Here is a 16098-nt window from a genome sequence, read left to right as displayed (position 1 = left end):
TTTTGAAAGCGTTCATATTATGAGTTGATTAGTTTCTTTTATCCCGCCAACCCCCCCTCCTTTTGAGGATTACGACCTCCTGGCGCCGAAACAATCCATTAGTTTGGTAACAGCTGAAGTGCTGTTGTTATTTTCTGCAATGGACTAAAGAGGTAATTAAAGGTTTTTGCACAAAAAATGGCAATGGCGAAGCACCTTTGCTCCGCTAAAGCTGTTTACAGTATTTAAATGTTTCCAAAATTGTGGCTCAGGGTATTGAGAATGAAACGAACTGGCGGAAAATGGCCTAGTAATGTTTGAAATGGCAGGTGGGCGGTTGCCTGTATGCTGAACTGACCTCTGATCTGAGCTACGCTAGAGTGAACAAAGACTTGCTAATTACATCTGCAATGCAGTGGCCCTGATTGCCGTCGTAGACACTGAACTCCCTTCATGGTTATATTAAATGTCCTTTCACTGCTAGATGCATTATTGGAATTTCTGTGCTTAGAATAAATAGAAGATATATATTTATCTTTATAGTTATCGTTCTTGGTGTGAATGAGCCTTAAAACTTACTTAGTCTAGTGTATCCGTCATAGCATCCTGCTAGCTGGACCAGTGTCAAACTAATTAGCATAAACCAGCCTGGAAATTCATACTGGTCAGAGCTCAACAATAAGGCTTTATTTCTTAGATTTTTTTTTTTATTAAACTAGTTTCAAAAAAAGGGTAGTATTTATAATTAAGCATAGTTTTCTTCCAAGTATTTCTTGCTTTCTTGTAGCATTACCTCAACATATTTACATAAGCTGAATTCAACAGAGTTACCAAAAAAATAAAATAATAATAATAACAGTAATAATAATTTTCAGAACATCAGTGAAATCCATTTTTATGTTTGGAAGACATAAAACCACATATGCGTGATCAAATCATTGAAATTTAACTGGCTGAAAACTCTCACACTGACCGTCTGGCCATCCTTATTATTGAGCGATGCTTGTTTAATCTGGTCTTCTCAGCAGGGATGTTAGTTTTTTTGGTCTAAATTTAAAGTGCAAAGTAACTTAAACACGTTATTCTACGTTATTCACCATCTCATTCCCAAAATCACGGCTACCTCAGACCCGTCTAACTTTCATCTAACGAAAGTGAAGGATCTCCTGATAACTTCTTTAATACCCCACATCGACTAAAAGCACATCTTTTACCAGTCGAGGCGATTCCCAAGGCATCTTAATCGTCCACCAGTGTTATCCTCGTGGCTGTCCTATTTCCCGTCACACCGAATGTGTGAATGAAACCCAAACGGAAAGTTCCCGACTCATTAAAAACTTCCCAGCCTCTTCTGTATTTGTATCTGTGAAGGAGAGAGTCCAGACCGGCCCAGCCTGGATTGGATTGACTCGCCAAGGCTCAGACTGGGTCTCTGGAGGGCTGTAGATTAGAGCTGACCTAATTTCCCTCTCTTCCGTGACTCTCTGGGGACGGCAGTGGGAATTGCGGAGCACCCCATGGGAATGGTGAGAGAGCCTTTCATCTGCTGCAGATGTTCGGTGCGGCTCATCCACAGATGGCCCCCGAGTCTCAGTTACACGCGAACGACAGCAGACGAGCTCTCCGCAAATCTGCTTAGCAAGTTCTGCACTCAGAGAGTAGAAAGTGGCAGTCGAATCAACACAGCAGCGATCAAGGGAAGTCAGAGTTTATACAGTTTACAGCAGCATTCCCATTTTCAGTCAAACTCAGGAGCTTTTGTGATTCTTTTTTCTTTCTTTAAATAATAACAGGGTTGTTCTATCTATCTATCCATCTGTTTACCGTTGTATATGTCCGTCCGTCCGTCCATCCATCCATCATCATTCTATCCTTCCATTCATCAGTCCCATCCATCCATTGTTCTATCTATCATTCTATCTTTCGTTATATCGATCTCTTTCCGTGTCTGTTTCTGTGTCCATCCATCCACCATCCATCTGTCCGTCCGTCCATCTGTCTGTCTGTCTATCTATCGTTCTGTATGTCTGTCTGTCCATCCAATCATCATCACTATATGTCCATCCATCCATCCATCCATTTTAATTTCTCATCCTTACATTCAAATTTGAATTGCAATTAATTCTCATTTCAGTTCTGAATTCTGCACGACTGTCTCTGAGGTGAATTCCTATACTTTATTGATTGTAGACGAAATTGCTCTGGTGGTATCCCCAGTGGTAAAGACGTGACTTCATTTGTTGCCTTAAATTGCATGTGGTTGCAGAAGCGGGGCGTGTGCGCACATATTTATGTGCATTTATTTTGTTTTAATCACCACTCTCTCCCTCTTCTTTCCCAGGTCTCCTGCTGCAGTGTCCTCGGGTCCATTAAAGTCAGTGATTTACATGTTCTTGGACATATTCCCAAGCATTTTGGGGGGCTGTGAATTCTGTCCCTTCATTCGTATCTTTGTTTCCTTGCACGTCTTGCGGCTTCTCTGGTTTGCGAATAGCCCGTAATAGCATCTCTTACTGTCCATCATTGTGCTAATCAGTCCGATCTGGTTTCACATTTCAGAGCGCACACTCTCTTGAGGTTCTAGAATACAAACGCCTCCTTTCAAGCTTTCCTTCAGCAAAACCCACATGTTTGCTATCAGAAGTATTTGTGCATTCCAGATGAGTCAGTGCTTCTTGCTCCTGAGCCACTGTTTGGATGGCCTTCAGCCAAATTATGGAAATCGTAAAGCTTATGCTTCCCCTGCTTTGCATGGAAGGCTGGGAAAAACAGATTGCGGCGCTCGCAGCAGATTTATGCTAATGCCAGCCTCCTCATTCGCTGTTAATGTGCCGAGGCCAGACTCACGTCTCTATGCAATGGGGCATGTGCATCTATAACCTGCCTTCCTGCAAACGAGGATGACGCAAACCCACGCTAGCGCACTCTAGCTGAACCTGTTTCTCTCGCGGTCCCTTTGCAGAACAGATGCCAATCATGTTGGCATCCCGCTCGGCCAGATGTGTGCAAATGTGTTTTGGGCTGACACGGCACTTTAAAGTACTGTGGATGTCCTTTGCAATCGCTCTGCGGTGTTTTGAGAGATGGAGTAATGAGTAGGTGTGTGTGCGTGTGGGCTCCATCTGCAGGAGTGTGTCTGTCTTTAATATCCCTCTTGCGTGAGTATTGGGGTTGCGTTGTGCCCTTGCCTGTAAACAGCATGTTGATGTTATCTGCGCTGCATCAAGGCAATAGATGTGCAGACTTTAGGGGTTTGGCAGATGAACGTTCAGGCTGCCGGAGTGTATTCCTAGTGCACTCACGCATCCTGTGGAAAAGAGGGGGATGAAGATTTTGTTTAACGTCGCCTCTAGTTGTTCTGGTAATGTTTCACTCGGCAGACATGTTCACATATTCCCAGTGCCTGAATAAAAAGGTGACTTTTTTTCCTTTTTTGAGTGTGTAGGTAAGCAAATAAGCCATCATTTAGTAGATCATTTTATCCAAAGCACAAAATGGTAGTGCACAAGAGCACTTCAGGCAATGCAAATCTGATGTCGGTACTTTCTGAAATGCATTTCATAAAGCAATGTAAATGCATGTTTTAAGAGAATCTATAACTCTTTGGTTACAATCCCAGATCAACCACTATTCCATGTGTCTCTGTAGGTAAGCCCAGAGTGAATGATCAATTTAATTTAATGATTATACATTTAATTTAAAAAAAGAAAAAGAAAATGCAGTTTTATTTAACTTAAAGCTGCAGTCCATAACTTTTTTTGGTTGAAATGATCCAAAATCCATTTTTGGGCAAGTACATAACCAGCCAGTGTTAAAATCTACCTCTTTACCTTTACGATTCACAATGGTAAGCTTGTAATAATGTTTTCTAATTTGAGTGGCACTGGTAGGTTTTTGCGGGAAATACAAGCATGCCGCTGTTCGTCTTTGCGTCATTACGTCACGTCTGTAAACATAAAGAAGGAGTCCCGGCTTGTAGGCTATATCGCACCTGAGGATGCTGCAGGCGGATCATTAATAGCCTTTTTTCACGGCAGCTGGAATAAGAACTATTTTTCCTCAGTTGGTCAGAACAAAAGTGGCAGACTTGTTACTTGTTCAGATGATAATATCCGGTGAAAATTCTTATTTGAGTCATACCTCCAAGACGTAGATTCTGTGATTCCTAAGTACAGTATCCACACCATTGCGGTGACTGACAGTCACACATACATATCAAAACATTAGAATCATAAGCGCTGAGGAGCCATGCCGATGCACAACCCACATAAAGAAGATAATTCGCAAATAACTGCTATTGCAGGTTTCAAACAGAGATGGCGACAAAGAGGCAGAACTTACGGACTGCAGCTTTAAATATATTAACAATAAACAAATATATTTTTAAATAAATAATACATTTTTAAAGCTTTAGACTATTTAGAATATTGTGAAGATTTAAGGCCCGTTCTCAACAAGGATGATAACTATAACAATTACTATTAAGTATTAGTTATTATTCTAATTCTGTCAGAATATGGAACTCTACATCACAGTTATTATGATAAGAACATAGAATAACGATATTGTTGGAATCACTTTCAAAGTGTTTTTTTTTCCAGCAGATGAACAATAAAAAACTTTGACATTGATTTAAAGCGGCAGATGACAAAAATGCAGTGCACACTTATAATAAACAGACCGGTATTGTGTGTTGGTGTGGACACTAATATAATTATCATTATTGTCCTCTTTATAGTTATTGTTTGTGGTGTGAACACGCTGTTCAAATGGGAGTTCTCTACTATAGTTCAGTCTTTTCGAAACACAAAACTGTAATGTACAAGAGCGCTTCAAGCAATGCAAATTAAATTTCACATGTCATTACTTTCTGAAACACAGTTCAAAATGCAACACAAATGTGGGTTGCTATAGAACCTATAACCTTTCGTTTACAATCCAGATTATTAACCACTTCTCCATGTGTCTCTCTAGGTAAGCCCAGAGTGGACAGCCAGGCCCCGGTGCCTTCACGGGTCATCATTAGCGACAAACCAGCAACCGTAACAACCTCCTTCCCTCCCATCACTGTTCCTGAACCCAAACCTGCTTCTGCTATTCGGAAACCCAACACCATCTTACTGGAGGTCCAGTCAAAACCGAAGAAACGGATCCCACAGCTCCAAATACAGGCAAGAGCTTTTACATTTTTGTAGCTTTTACAAATAAAAGATTATTTTGTAAGTGTTTGGACAGAAGTAATGGCACTGTGTGATAACCAATTAGTATGATCGTTTCTTCCTTTTTAATGTGATTTTGTTTCCCAACAAGCCACGATGGTCAGTGTTTGCTTGGTATTACACTACTAAAAGTTTGGACTCAGTAAACAAGTAATACTTTTATTTAACAAAATTATGAACACGACATAAGTTTACAAAAGATTTTCCTTTCAAATAAATGCTGTTCTTTTGAACTTTCTATTCATCAAAGAATCTTGTATCACAGAACGTATCACAGTTTCCACAAAAATATTAAGCAGCGAAACTTTTTCAATATTGATAATAATAAGAAATGTTTCTTGAGCAGAAAAAGAGCATATTAGAATGATTTCTGAAGGATCATGTGACACTGAAGACTGGAGTACTGATGCTGAAAATTCAGCTTTTCTATCAAAGGAACAAATTACATTTTCAAATATATTAAAATAGAAAACAGTTTTTTTTAACTAGCAATAATTGAATGGTTTTCCATCAAATAAACATAACCTTGGTGAACATAAGAGACTTCTTTCAAAAAAAAAAAATCTCACCAACCACAGACTGTAGAATGGCAGCGTATGTTTGTTGCATCATGTGAATAGCTTCGCCCACAGTGAAATGTCATTAGTCCAAAAATCCCAAATTAGTTTTCTTCGAATATAGTTTGATTTCAGTCAGATTTTGTCACTTCACACCATATTTCGCTTTCTTCTGGAACATAAAATAAGACTTTGCAAACTTGCATCACACATTGAAAAATATCACTTTCCTACTGCAATCTGAATGGCATTTGTTCCATATGCTGTTTTTATTCAAATGGATTTGTGTTTTGTTTGCAGGTCCAGCCTGGTGTGAACATTGAGAGTGGTCTTTGCAGCCGGCCAGCTTCCTCTACGCCGTTGATTCCAGCCGAAACCATCCTTCCTTCACCTTCAACCCATGTAAGACCCAAATCACAAAGAACACTAAGTAGACCCTTATTATTTGAAAATGAAAAGGTTTCATTGGCCTTAGTAGCACTTCTCCATATTTCAGTCTCAGTTTTGTACCAAAGCAGTTTCTAATATGTCTGCAGGCTTTCAGATTTATCATACACCCAAAACATAAGTCATGTACATTTGCTTGTGTGTGTGTGTGTGTGTGTGTGTGTGTTCATACACCAGCTGGTCTTGGCTCCATTCTGAGAATGGATGGATATTATGCCATTAGATTTTGGCTGTGCTCCAGCATGCTGTACTGCTATAAGGGTCGGTTTTGTTCCAGGTTTGCATTTCTCATCGCACTGCCATTGATTTTTGCCAAGCCGTGCATGCTTGTGCACTCGTGCTCTCAGAACCTGCCCGAGCGGATGAAGATGGATGAGGTGTGTGCGTTTGCGTGTGTGTATGGAGCTGAATGTATAATGTTTCAGGGGGGACTTTGCCGCCAGCGTTTTCTGCTCTTACTCCTCCAATCCCGACCTCAGCCATTCACATCTGGTTGCTAAGCAACAGATCCAGCTCCGTTGCTTTTCTGTGGGTTCGTTAGCAGATTCTGAGCAAGCGTCTGGGAGGACAAAGCCTCTCTGTGGTCTGCCTGCCGCTGTTAGCTTTAGAGTAATCATTACAGCTCTCTGGAAATAAGCGTAGATACGCATCTTCATGCTAGAATCTGTGGAGTTCATTTGTGGATGCGCTTCCTCTTTTAATTGTGCATTGAGGTTGAGTTCGCAATCTATCACATTCTCAGAAAATGTAAGGAACACTTTAAAGCTTTTGACTGTTTAGAATATTATGAAGATGCCTCCTGTATAATAGTGTATTCTGCTATAGTTCAATATTAATTATCAAAAATATATTCAGTTTAAAATATAAATTAACACATTTTAAAATATATTTTTATTTAAAGTACATTTTTATATAAGTAAATAAATATATTTTTTTATAAAATAATTTTTTTTTTAAATATACACATTTTTAAACTTTAAACAAAATTTAAGATTATTTAGAATATTGTAAAAATGTAAAGTGTCACGTTTAACAGAGTTCTCTACGATATTTCAATACTTAATTTTGTTCTATAATATATATATATATATGTATGTATATATATATATATATATATTAAAATTTTGAATGAATCTTCATATAAGTAAAAAGTAGATTTTAAAAAATAAATAATGCATTTTTTACTGTATTAGACTATTTAGAATATTGTAATAATTTAAAGAATTTGATTTAACAGTTTTCTACTATAGTAATATATTATCTAAATATTTACTAATACTTAATGTAATTTAAAAATAGATATATATTTTTGAAAAAAAATGTAAATGAAAATTTAATTTATGTAAAATACTTTTATAAAAGTATATAATATATTATTATATTAATAAATACATTTTAAATATATATTATAAAATAAATTTTAAAAATATTTTATAAAAAATATTTTTAAATAAATTTTACTGAGGTAGAATAGTAAAGTGAGTTTTAAGAATCATCATCATCATTATTATTATTATTATTAATAATAATAATAAAGATTAGCATTAAAATATTAAATACAGATAGCTTACAAACAGGTGCAAATGCATATGTCTTCCTCTCAGATTCTGTACCTGATGCAGCTCGGCAGAGGTTTTTTGGTCTGCCAGCTCAGCATGCACTCTGTCTGTGCCCAGTTAATGCCCATGACTCATCTGACTGGCAGACCCCAGATTCTACACACACACACACACACACACACACACACACACAAAGACACAGGCAAGGACAGACCCACAAACCCAAAGATCCTACGACACGCTTTGAATCATACACTTCAGTCCCACCAGGCCTGAGGCCTGTCAAACAGAGGGAATGAAATATGACTAAGAAGTCTCACAGTGCTTGCACTTAAAACATATGATATCTCTGTCCTCTGAGACTTGACTTTTCCAGTGCATTGCGGTCACCACTGGCTCATACTAGTACAAAACCCAGTGTTGTTCTTTGAGAAAATATTGTTATAGATTGATTTTTGTAGACCTTACAGACGAAAAGGAATAATTCACCAAAAAAATGAGAAATCTGTCTGCATTTACTCACCCTCATGTCCTTCCAAACCTATAGGACTTTGTTTCATCTGTGGGACACAAAATGCGAATAAGGACAGGGACTGTCAAGGACCCAAAAGGCACCATGAAATTATCATAAAAGTGGATTCATGAACAATACAGTATTCCAATCTCTGTGAAGTCATATGATAAGATCAGTCCATATCTATACGATTCACAAATGAATCAGACCAGTTTTGTGAACTGATTCCTTTTGTCTTGAATCCTTCCTTTTATGTTCCACAGTAGAATGAAAGTCATCCAGGTTTGGAACAACATGAGGGTGAGTAAATGATGACCGAAAGACTATACAAAGGAACTTTTCCTATCATTTGCAATTCAGTTGCAAAACAACCAATTGCTCTTTTCATATCCCGCTCTTTTCAGTGTTTGAACGTGCAAGTGTGTGATTGTGCAAATGTGTGAGCAGAATAGTAAGTAATATTGTGTTTCTGTAGCTCACTGCAGCACATTTGCTGCAGTCTCGTTTGTTTCTGCAGCTCTGATGCAGCTCCGATCCACACACACACACACACACACACACACAACATGTAATTCTTGTAAGGGGTAATGTCGCAAAAAAAAAAAAAACGACAGCTATCCCAAAATAAACCAGAACTGAGTTACCAGGAAAGGAGAGATGTCTTCTATCCTCCTGAAGGGGTTTATTTTGTGATAATGACTGACTTGACTGTACATTATCCCACCTGTTACACAGCTACTTACCAAACAAATGGATATGAAATATTGATTTAAGTCTAAATTATTTTATTACCTGTCCTGAGCAGAAAGAGACTAAGCACAGCTACATTTCTAAGTTAGGGGTCATTAAGAGTTTTTTGGTTTCTGAGAGAAGTTTCTTATGATCACCAAGGCTATATTTATTTGATCAACAATATAATAAAAACAGTAATATTGTGAAATATTATTACAGTTTTTTTTATTTTTTTATATCTTTAAATATAGTTTATTCCTTGGATGCAAAGCTGAATTTTCAGCATCTTTATTCCAGTCTTCAGTGTCACATGATTCTTCAGAAATCATCCTAATATGATGATTTGCTGCTCAAGAAACATTTCTTATTATTATCAATGTTGAAAACAGTTGTGCTGCTGAATGTTTTTGTGGAATACGTGATACATTTTTTTCTCCCAGAATTCTGCGATTATTAAAAAGTTCAAAAGTACAGTATTTGTTCGAAATATATATTTGTTCTGTAACACAGTAAAATTGTTTACTGTCACTTTTGATGCGTCCTTGGTGAATACAAGTAGTAATTTCTTAAAAAAAATTATTTGACCCTATACTTTTGAACGTCAGTATAAGACGACAGTCAGGTATAAATTTCAGCTTTCATTAATATACAGATATTTGACTGCAGAATGCTGTGATTGACCGTTCACAAGCAAGTATCTCAGAAAGCCATGCAATAATTGGATGCAACATCTATTTCTTCATTCACTATCCAGGATAAAACACAATAAATAATTCAACTCTATAAATGATATTGGTGACAAAAGAGCTTTAAAATCTTTTTCTTAGTGCAGTAGACATGGTGTATAACGCTGTCTATCTCTCGTACTCTCATTCACATGAGCAGACCAGCTCTCTCCGTTACCATGGAGACATGGCTTAGCTGCTCGAGACAAAGACCTGGAAAACTGATGCGTGATTTTCTCTCTCTCTCGCTCTCTCTCTCTCTCTCTCTCTCTCTCTCACATACACACACACACACACACACCTCTTAAACAGTTAGTTTGTGTTCTTGCACTGAATGAGTCATTGAATCTTTGTAAGGACACCCTTGAATCTCTCTTGTAAGATCAGAGGATAAGACATTGGTTGATGAGACAGCGTTTTATTGTGTGTGTGTGTGATCAGCATCACGTCTACGACCACTGCCATTTGAAGATTCCTTTAAGCTATTCAGTACATGGTGTTTTTTTAAACAATAGTTAATATTCTGTCAACATTTTCTTACCCTCATGTCAATCCAAACCTGTATGACTCTCTTTCTTCAGTGGAGCACAAAAGAAGATGTTTTGAAGAATGTTCATGCTCCTCTTTTCCATTCAAATGAAAGAAAGCCTGCGAAGATCATGGGCTGTAAAGCTCCAAAAGAACACCATACTGGCATCATAAAAGTAATCCTTATGACTTGTGCACTATATTTTGAGTCTTCAGAGGTCACAGACTGTAATTCTTCCGTCATTCTTCAAAATGTCTCATGGAATGACATGAAAACATAGCAGCATTTTCATTTTTGATTGAGCTATATTTCCATTTTTATCGCAACTTTAAAGGAAATGAATGACAGATCTTTTCTTAAGCATTGTGACATACAACTGAGTGAAACGGATTCTTTAAAAATGTAGATTATATTTTGATGTGAACATTGCACTCAAAAATAGAGGTTCTTAGCCGACTAAATACTTTGGTGAAGTATGCTGGACTTCTCCCAAATCAAGGTGTTATTTCACCGGTCGACATTTTGATTAAACATTGCAATCTATTACATGCTTTCAGAAAGCAGATATGGTGAATTTCCATTTCATGACGACTTTAAATCCACGCTACCCTACTTTATGGTCAAGTATCATCTTTTGTTTCACCCTGTCATCATTATCCTTATTAACTCATGCACTTACAACTTTCTAATCTCCCCAGCCGTTGATGAATTTTGTCATTTCTAGACACCGTATTGCTTCCTGACCTCTATCTGCGTATCATTGCCTCCTAGGCCGCCGAGGAACCGCATGCTGGTGAAGATCAGGAGGAAAATATCTTTCCCGGAACCAATTTCTTGTCTGTAACCGACATCAGCCAGGTACATTCAATTAAAAGCACATTTCAACCCACACACTCACTCCAGCTCGTAACATAAAGGTCATTTCACAACCTGGTGTCCACCCTGAGGGTATCAGCCCCGATCCACTGTTTCCTACTTCATTCTAGAGCCCTACACGGGCCTCAAATATAGGCCCGAGACGCTTAGGCCCTTGTCCGACAGCTTATCAGAATTACTGGCCCGAGCCCGTCTTTTTTTCCCCCTTCTCCCAAAACAGCTTCCTGTTTCCGCTATTAAAATAGTTCAGTTTTGTATGTAATGTCAAAGTGATTATATTTCGTTTTCGTTTTTTTTTTTAAATTAAGTTAATTTAGAAAAAACGTTTGGAGCATTTTTTTGTTTGTTAAATGTAAGTTTTAGTTTTTTACAATAATGACCAAGTGGCCAGCGGCAGACAGTGAGTTGATCATAGCCTATGTTTGATCAATTTAGCCTTCTCAAATCATCACGACTTGCCTAAAATAAAATCTATGGATATAAAACAGTTCAAGCATATCACAATGCAAGTTTAAATGTTTAACCTATATAAATGTGCGCTATTAGACACATATCTAATCATTTGTGCGGAGAGCTAAAGTGCTTTCAGGACATGGAGGCGCCGGCGCGATCACTTGCATTGGAAACAACTTAAAATATGCCGTAAATTTTGCTCATAAAGGTAAGAGTAATATATATAACAAAACGTTGTGCTTTTATAAAATAAAGGATACAGGATGCGCTTTCTGCAATTTCGGCCAGGAGCGCTTCACAATGATGAACTGAAACTCAGCGAATACTTGCCTCATAGACTTGCTAAATATATCTATAGAAAGCTTTAAAGTCAGGATCATCTTTGCAACACAGTCTCAGAAAACACTCATTTATTAATAAATAATTCTAATATCTCCTTACTATTTCCCCCTGACACATTCATGGTAATTACTTTTGCTGCGACATGCTTTAGCCTATTGCGTGCGTTTTTTGCTGTCATGTGCAAAGATATGTTTAGATTCTACACTGCACATGACCAATTGACTCACTGTTTGCCGTGGTTATCAAATCAAAACTCTTCCAAAATGCAGCGTTTCCCGAAGCACTGGGAACTAGTAACTCCCCACGCTCCAACTTCTCCCTGATGCTCTGCATGGTCAACTGTCACCTGTATGCTAATTCATGCGTATATGCGTTGTGTATTGCGTAGGCGATGTATAATATTTATAATATAATCAATAAAACAATATTTCATACAGTAGTGCGCTCTGCGCGTATATGGGCACAATAAAAGGAGTGAAGCTAAATGAGCCCGAGTCCGACCCGAGCCTGATCTGTAAAAAAAAAAATGGCCCGAGCCCGGCCCGAATGGACTCAGTGTGTCGGGGCCCGACGGGCTTGCAGACCTCTACATGATAGTGCTTTTTCCTTAGTATTCATTTCAAATGTGCATTAACCGACTTCATTTAACTTGTATTATATATAATTGCGCCTCTTCATCTCACTTTAACATTATAAAGTTTGTGATTGGTCACTGGGCCTCGAATAAATGAGCAATTAGCTTTGGGTTTTGGCCCAGAAGGAGGTTTTACTTCTGCACTCATTTTTTTGGATGGAAAATCGGTGGAATTCTCTAGAGTCGTTTTAAATATGGTATAATGTGTTAAACTGGGCTGAAAATAAATCATCAAATTAGCCAAATTAATAATAAACGCACCCGCAAGGGGTGGGGGATAGTGTGGACATATAAATTACTTATCATTGGAAACATTAGCTTTAGCAACAACGTTTAGTTAGGAAGCAGTTTCGTTTGTTGTTGTAAGACACATGTTGTATTGGACCTAATAATGAAAATACAAGGAAAATCACGATGGGCTTCAATGTTTATATAGTTGAGCTCCATCGAGAGACACAATGACATGCTGTTTGTTGCGAATGTACATTGGAAAACAGCTAAATAATTCTGTTGTCATAGGAACAACAATATATATTTATATTTTAAGGAAATAAAGCAGAATGCATATTCATGGCCAGGAAAAGTGCTTATTAACGGTACATTTTCTCAATTCATCTGCCATTGGCATGTGTAGCTAAATGATAATTTTGTGCCATGTGTGGGCCTGTGGGTATACGTTTGAGTGAGCATCCATATAGGACAGATGTTTGCGTGGGCTAGCGTGTATCCTGCAGAATAGACGGTGTAGGTGTTTGCTTGTATTCAGTGTGGGATATGTGTGTGTGAATCTCAGCTCTCCGTGTGTGATGGATCTGTGTGTGTATTGCCGAGTGTGCAGTAGAGAGATTAGCATAGTGCTCGTCTCAGCGCACTCCTCTGCTCAAAGTGGATAATAGTTTGGGGAAATGCCTTTTGTTGTTTTTTTCCCCTTGCGTACTCTTCTCGTCTTTCGAGGCAGTGGTGTTGAGTAAGCCTCTGTGTGTAAATAGGCCCATATGTGCCTGCTGGCGCTGAATGCCAGGTAACCCTCTGTGCCAACTTAAACGTCCACACACACATACTAGGATAGAGTCACATCAAACAAGACCAAGGAAAGACCTGAGGGAATTTAACATGTTCATTTAGTCTTTATTTATGAAAAAAAAATTTAAAAAGTTAATTAATTTAACTTAATTATTTTTTTTACATTTATATTTTACATGTATATGTGTAAAACATGCACATTTTTTGCAAAAAAAATTAACAAATAAAAAATAAATCAATAATATTTATTTAGTTATTTATTTATTACTTATTTAAGCATGTTTTTACATGTCCACAGTAAGTCTAGTTACAAATTTGGGGCAATTGATCTTTATTTTTTCAGTAATTATTTATGTAATTTAAAAATCCTCAGTATTTTACAAAAAAAACTTGCCCCTTATAATTTACATTTATATGTAAGTTTTTTTAAATTATTTATTAAGCATATTTTACAAATCTGCAGTAAGTTAAATTAACTTCATTTGCTTTTCTAGCAATTATTAATTTGTTGCAAATTATTTAATAAATTAATTCACCTATAAATTAACTTATATTTTTTTAATTATTTGACAATAGCAGATAATTGCATATTTAGTATTTTCAAACATGACCATATAATATATATATATATATATATATAATTTTTTTTAGATTTGACCAGGCTTTCTGTAAATGTACAATGGTAATACATGTTTTTTGGGCACGTACCACAGAATACCAAGATATTCTTTTTTTTTTAATACTGTGTAAATAGCATTGTACTGTATGTCAATATGGTAATGATTAGGTATCATGGTATATATCAGAGTACCATGCGGTTTATTTTCTCTCTCCCTATAAGGATAGGAAAACCAGCACACGTTCCAGTTTTCAGGAGCAGAATGGACTTTGGATTTATGAATGTCTATGTGTTTGTGCAAACGCGAGTATGTTTATTTCTCATTGCATTTTTCGGTGTAGATTTGCATTTGTCTGAAATGAATTTTCCGCATTTAACATTAGATGGGCACACGACCAGGACTCTGCTGCCGGAGTATCACACCATCTTGAGCTACACACTCAGAAACACACACATTAAGAGCTCTACCTGGACCTGGCACATATCTGTAGGCATTTTTTGCAACTGCTAAGTTCCACTCCAGACGTGCCCATGTAATTACCTCCTCAGAAACAGGTGTGTGTGTGTGTGTGTGAGTGAGTTTGATTACTTGCTCAGGTTGAAACAGGAAAATTAATTCCTGGCGCTACTGTTACACCAATTCAGCATTGTGGAAAGGGCCTTTCAGAGACTATTTATATGTGCTTTGCGTGTGTGTGTTCCCTCATTCTCAGCGTATGTGGACATGTAGGCAGTGGAGATTGCTGTAGGACTACATAGGAAGCACAGCTTCACATTTTAATAAACAATGATTAGGCCTATGTGGATCCATTACAGTATAATCTATATGTATCATATTACTTATGTGCATTTCCATATTTTATCGAATGAAAGTGTGAAATAGGCCTGTCACGTTTATGAACGTTATTGAAAATTGGGCTTTCAATCAATGTATTTTTGCCACAGATTCTTTTTATGATGATTGGCTGAGCCCTAAAATGGGCGGGACTTTGCAACAATGGCCAATAACTAATACAGTGATGTACAAGATTGACACATGACTGGCTGTTCATTGAATTTTTATTTAATTTAACTTTTATAATCTTTTTTTGGTTGTAAGCATTTGTAAATATTGTAAATTGGTGGTTGATGTGAAATTTGAATTTTTTTTTAAAACAGCATTTTGCATTTTTAAAAAAAATAGGTATATATGTAGATTTTATATAATACAGCTACTTTTGAATACTTATATATATATATTAAACATATATTTTGAATATATATATATAAATTATGTATAACAAAATAAAAAAAGAAACTATTTAGACACTTTTTTTTTACTTGAAGTTCAGTTGCTTCCTTGACGTTTTAAGTATAATCAACTTCGTTGTATGAATTAAAAAAAAATAAGTTAAAGTTGAATTTCATATAAATTATAAAGCAAAAAGTTGAAATTGCTCAACTTATTTTTTGAGTTATTGACATGACTTACTGATCACATCATTTTTTACAGTGTACTTGATGGATGGGAAGCTTAGCTGCTTTAGAAGTGACGTTGCAGTCTAAAATAATAAGTACACTTTTTGAGATTGATTACTGACATATGTATGTGCTTCCCCATATAGATGAAGAGCAGTTTTATAAGCAGCTGCTGCCTGTCCAAACAAACCAGCATCCTGAGAGCATAATGCAGTGTGATCAGTCCGCTGATATGAACCTGTGTGTGTGTGTGTATGTGTGTGCTGTTTTCCTCCTTGGCATCAAAGAGAGAGCATTGATTTCCCATCATGCATTATTCACAAAAATGCAAATCAGCTAAAACCAAAAAGAACCACCCCAAAGCTTTTTTAAAAATTAAATATGCAAGAATCCCTAGGCGGAATTACCATGGAAACCACGATTACGTCACAA

General features: G+C 36.9%; 1 protein-coding gene across 1 annotated transcript in view; it reads left to right on the top strand.

Annotated features, from left to right (window-relative positions):
• The window catches only part of LOC107586647 (protein TALPID3), an 89618-nt gene that overhangs the window by 22007 nt on the left and 51513 nt on the right, over positions 1-16098 (top strand). Inside the window, exons 9-11 of the mRNA XM_016274101.1 lie at positions 4954-5150; positions 6056-6157; positions 11033-11119. Of these exons, the coding sequence (XP_016129587.1) occupies positions 4954-5150; positions 6056-6157; positions 11033-11119 (386 nt within the window). The remainder of the gene's footprint in view (positions 1-4953; positions 5151-6055; positions 6158-11032; positions 11120-16098) is intronic.

The sequence above is a fragment of the Sinocyclocheilus grahami genome, unplaced genomic scaffold (assembly GCF_001515645.1).
Source record: "Sinocyclocheilus grahami isolate Dianchi unplaced genomic scaffold, SAMN03320097.WGS_v1.1 scaffold84.1, whole genome shotgun sequence".
In the NCBI taxonomy this organism is placed as follows: domain Eukaryota; kingdom Metazoa; phylum Chordata; class Actinopteri; order Cypriniformes; family Cyprinidae; genus Sinocyclocheilus; species Sinocyclocheilus grahami.
Note: the sequence above shows the minus strand (reverse complement) of the source record. Positions and strands in the feature narration are given on the sequence as shown.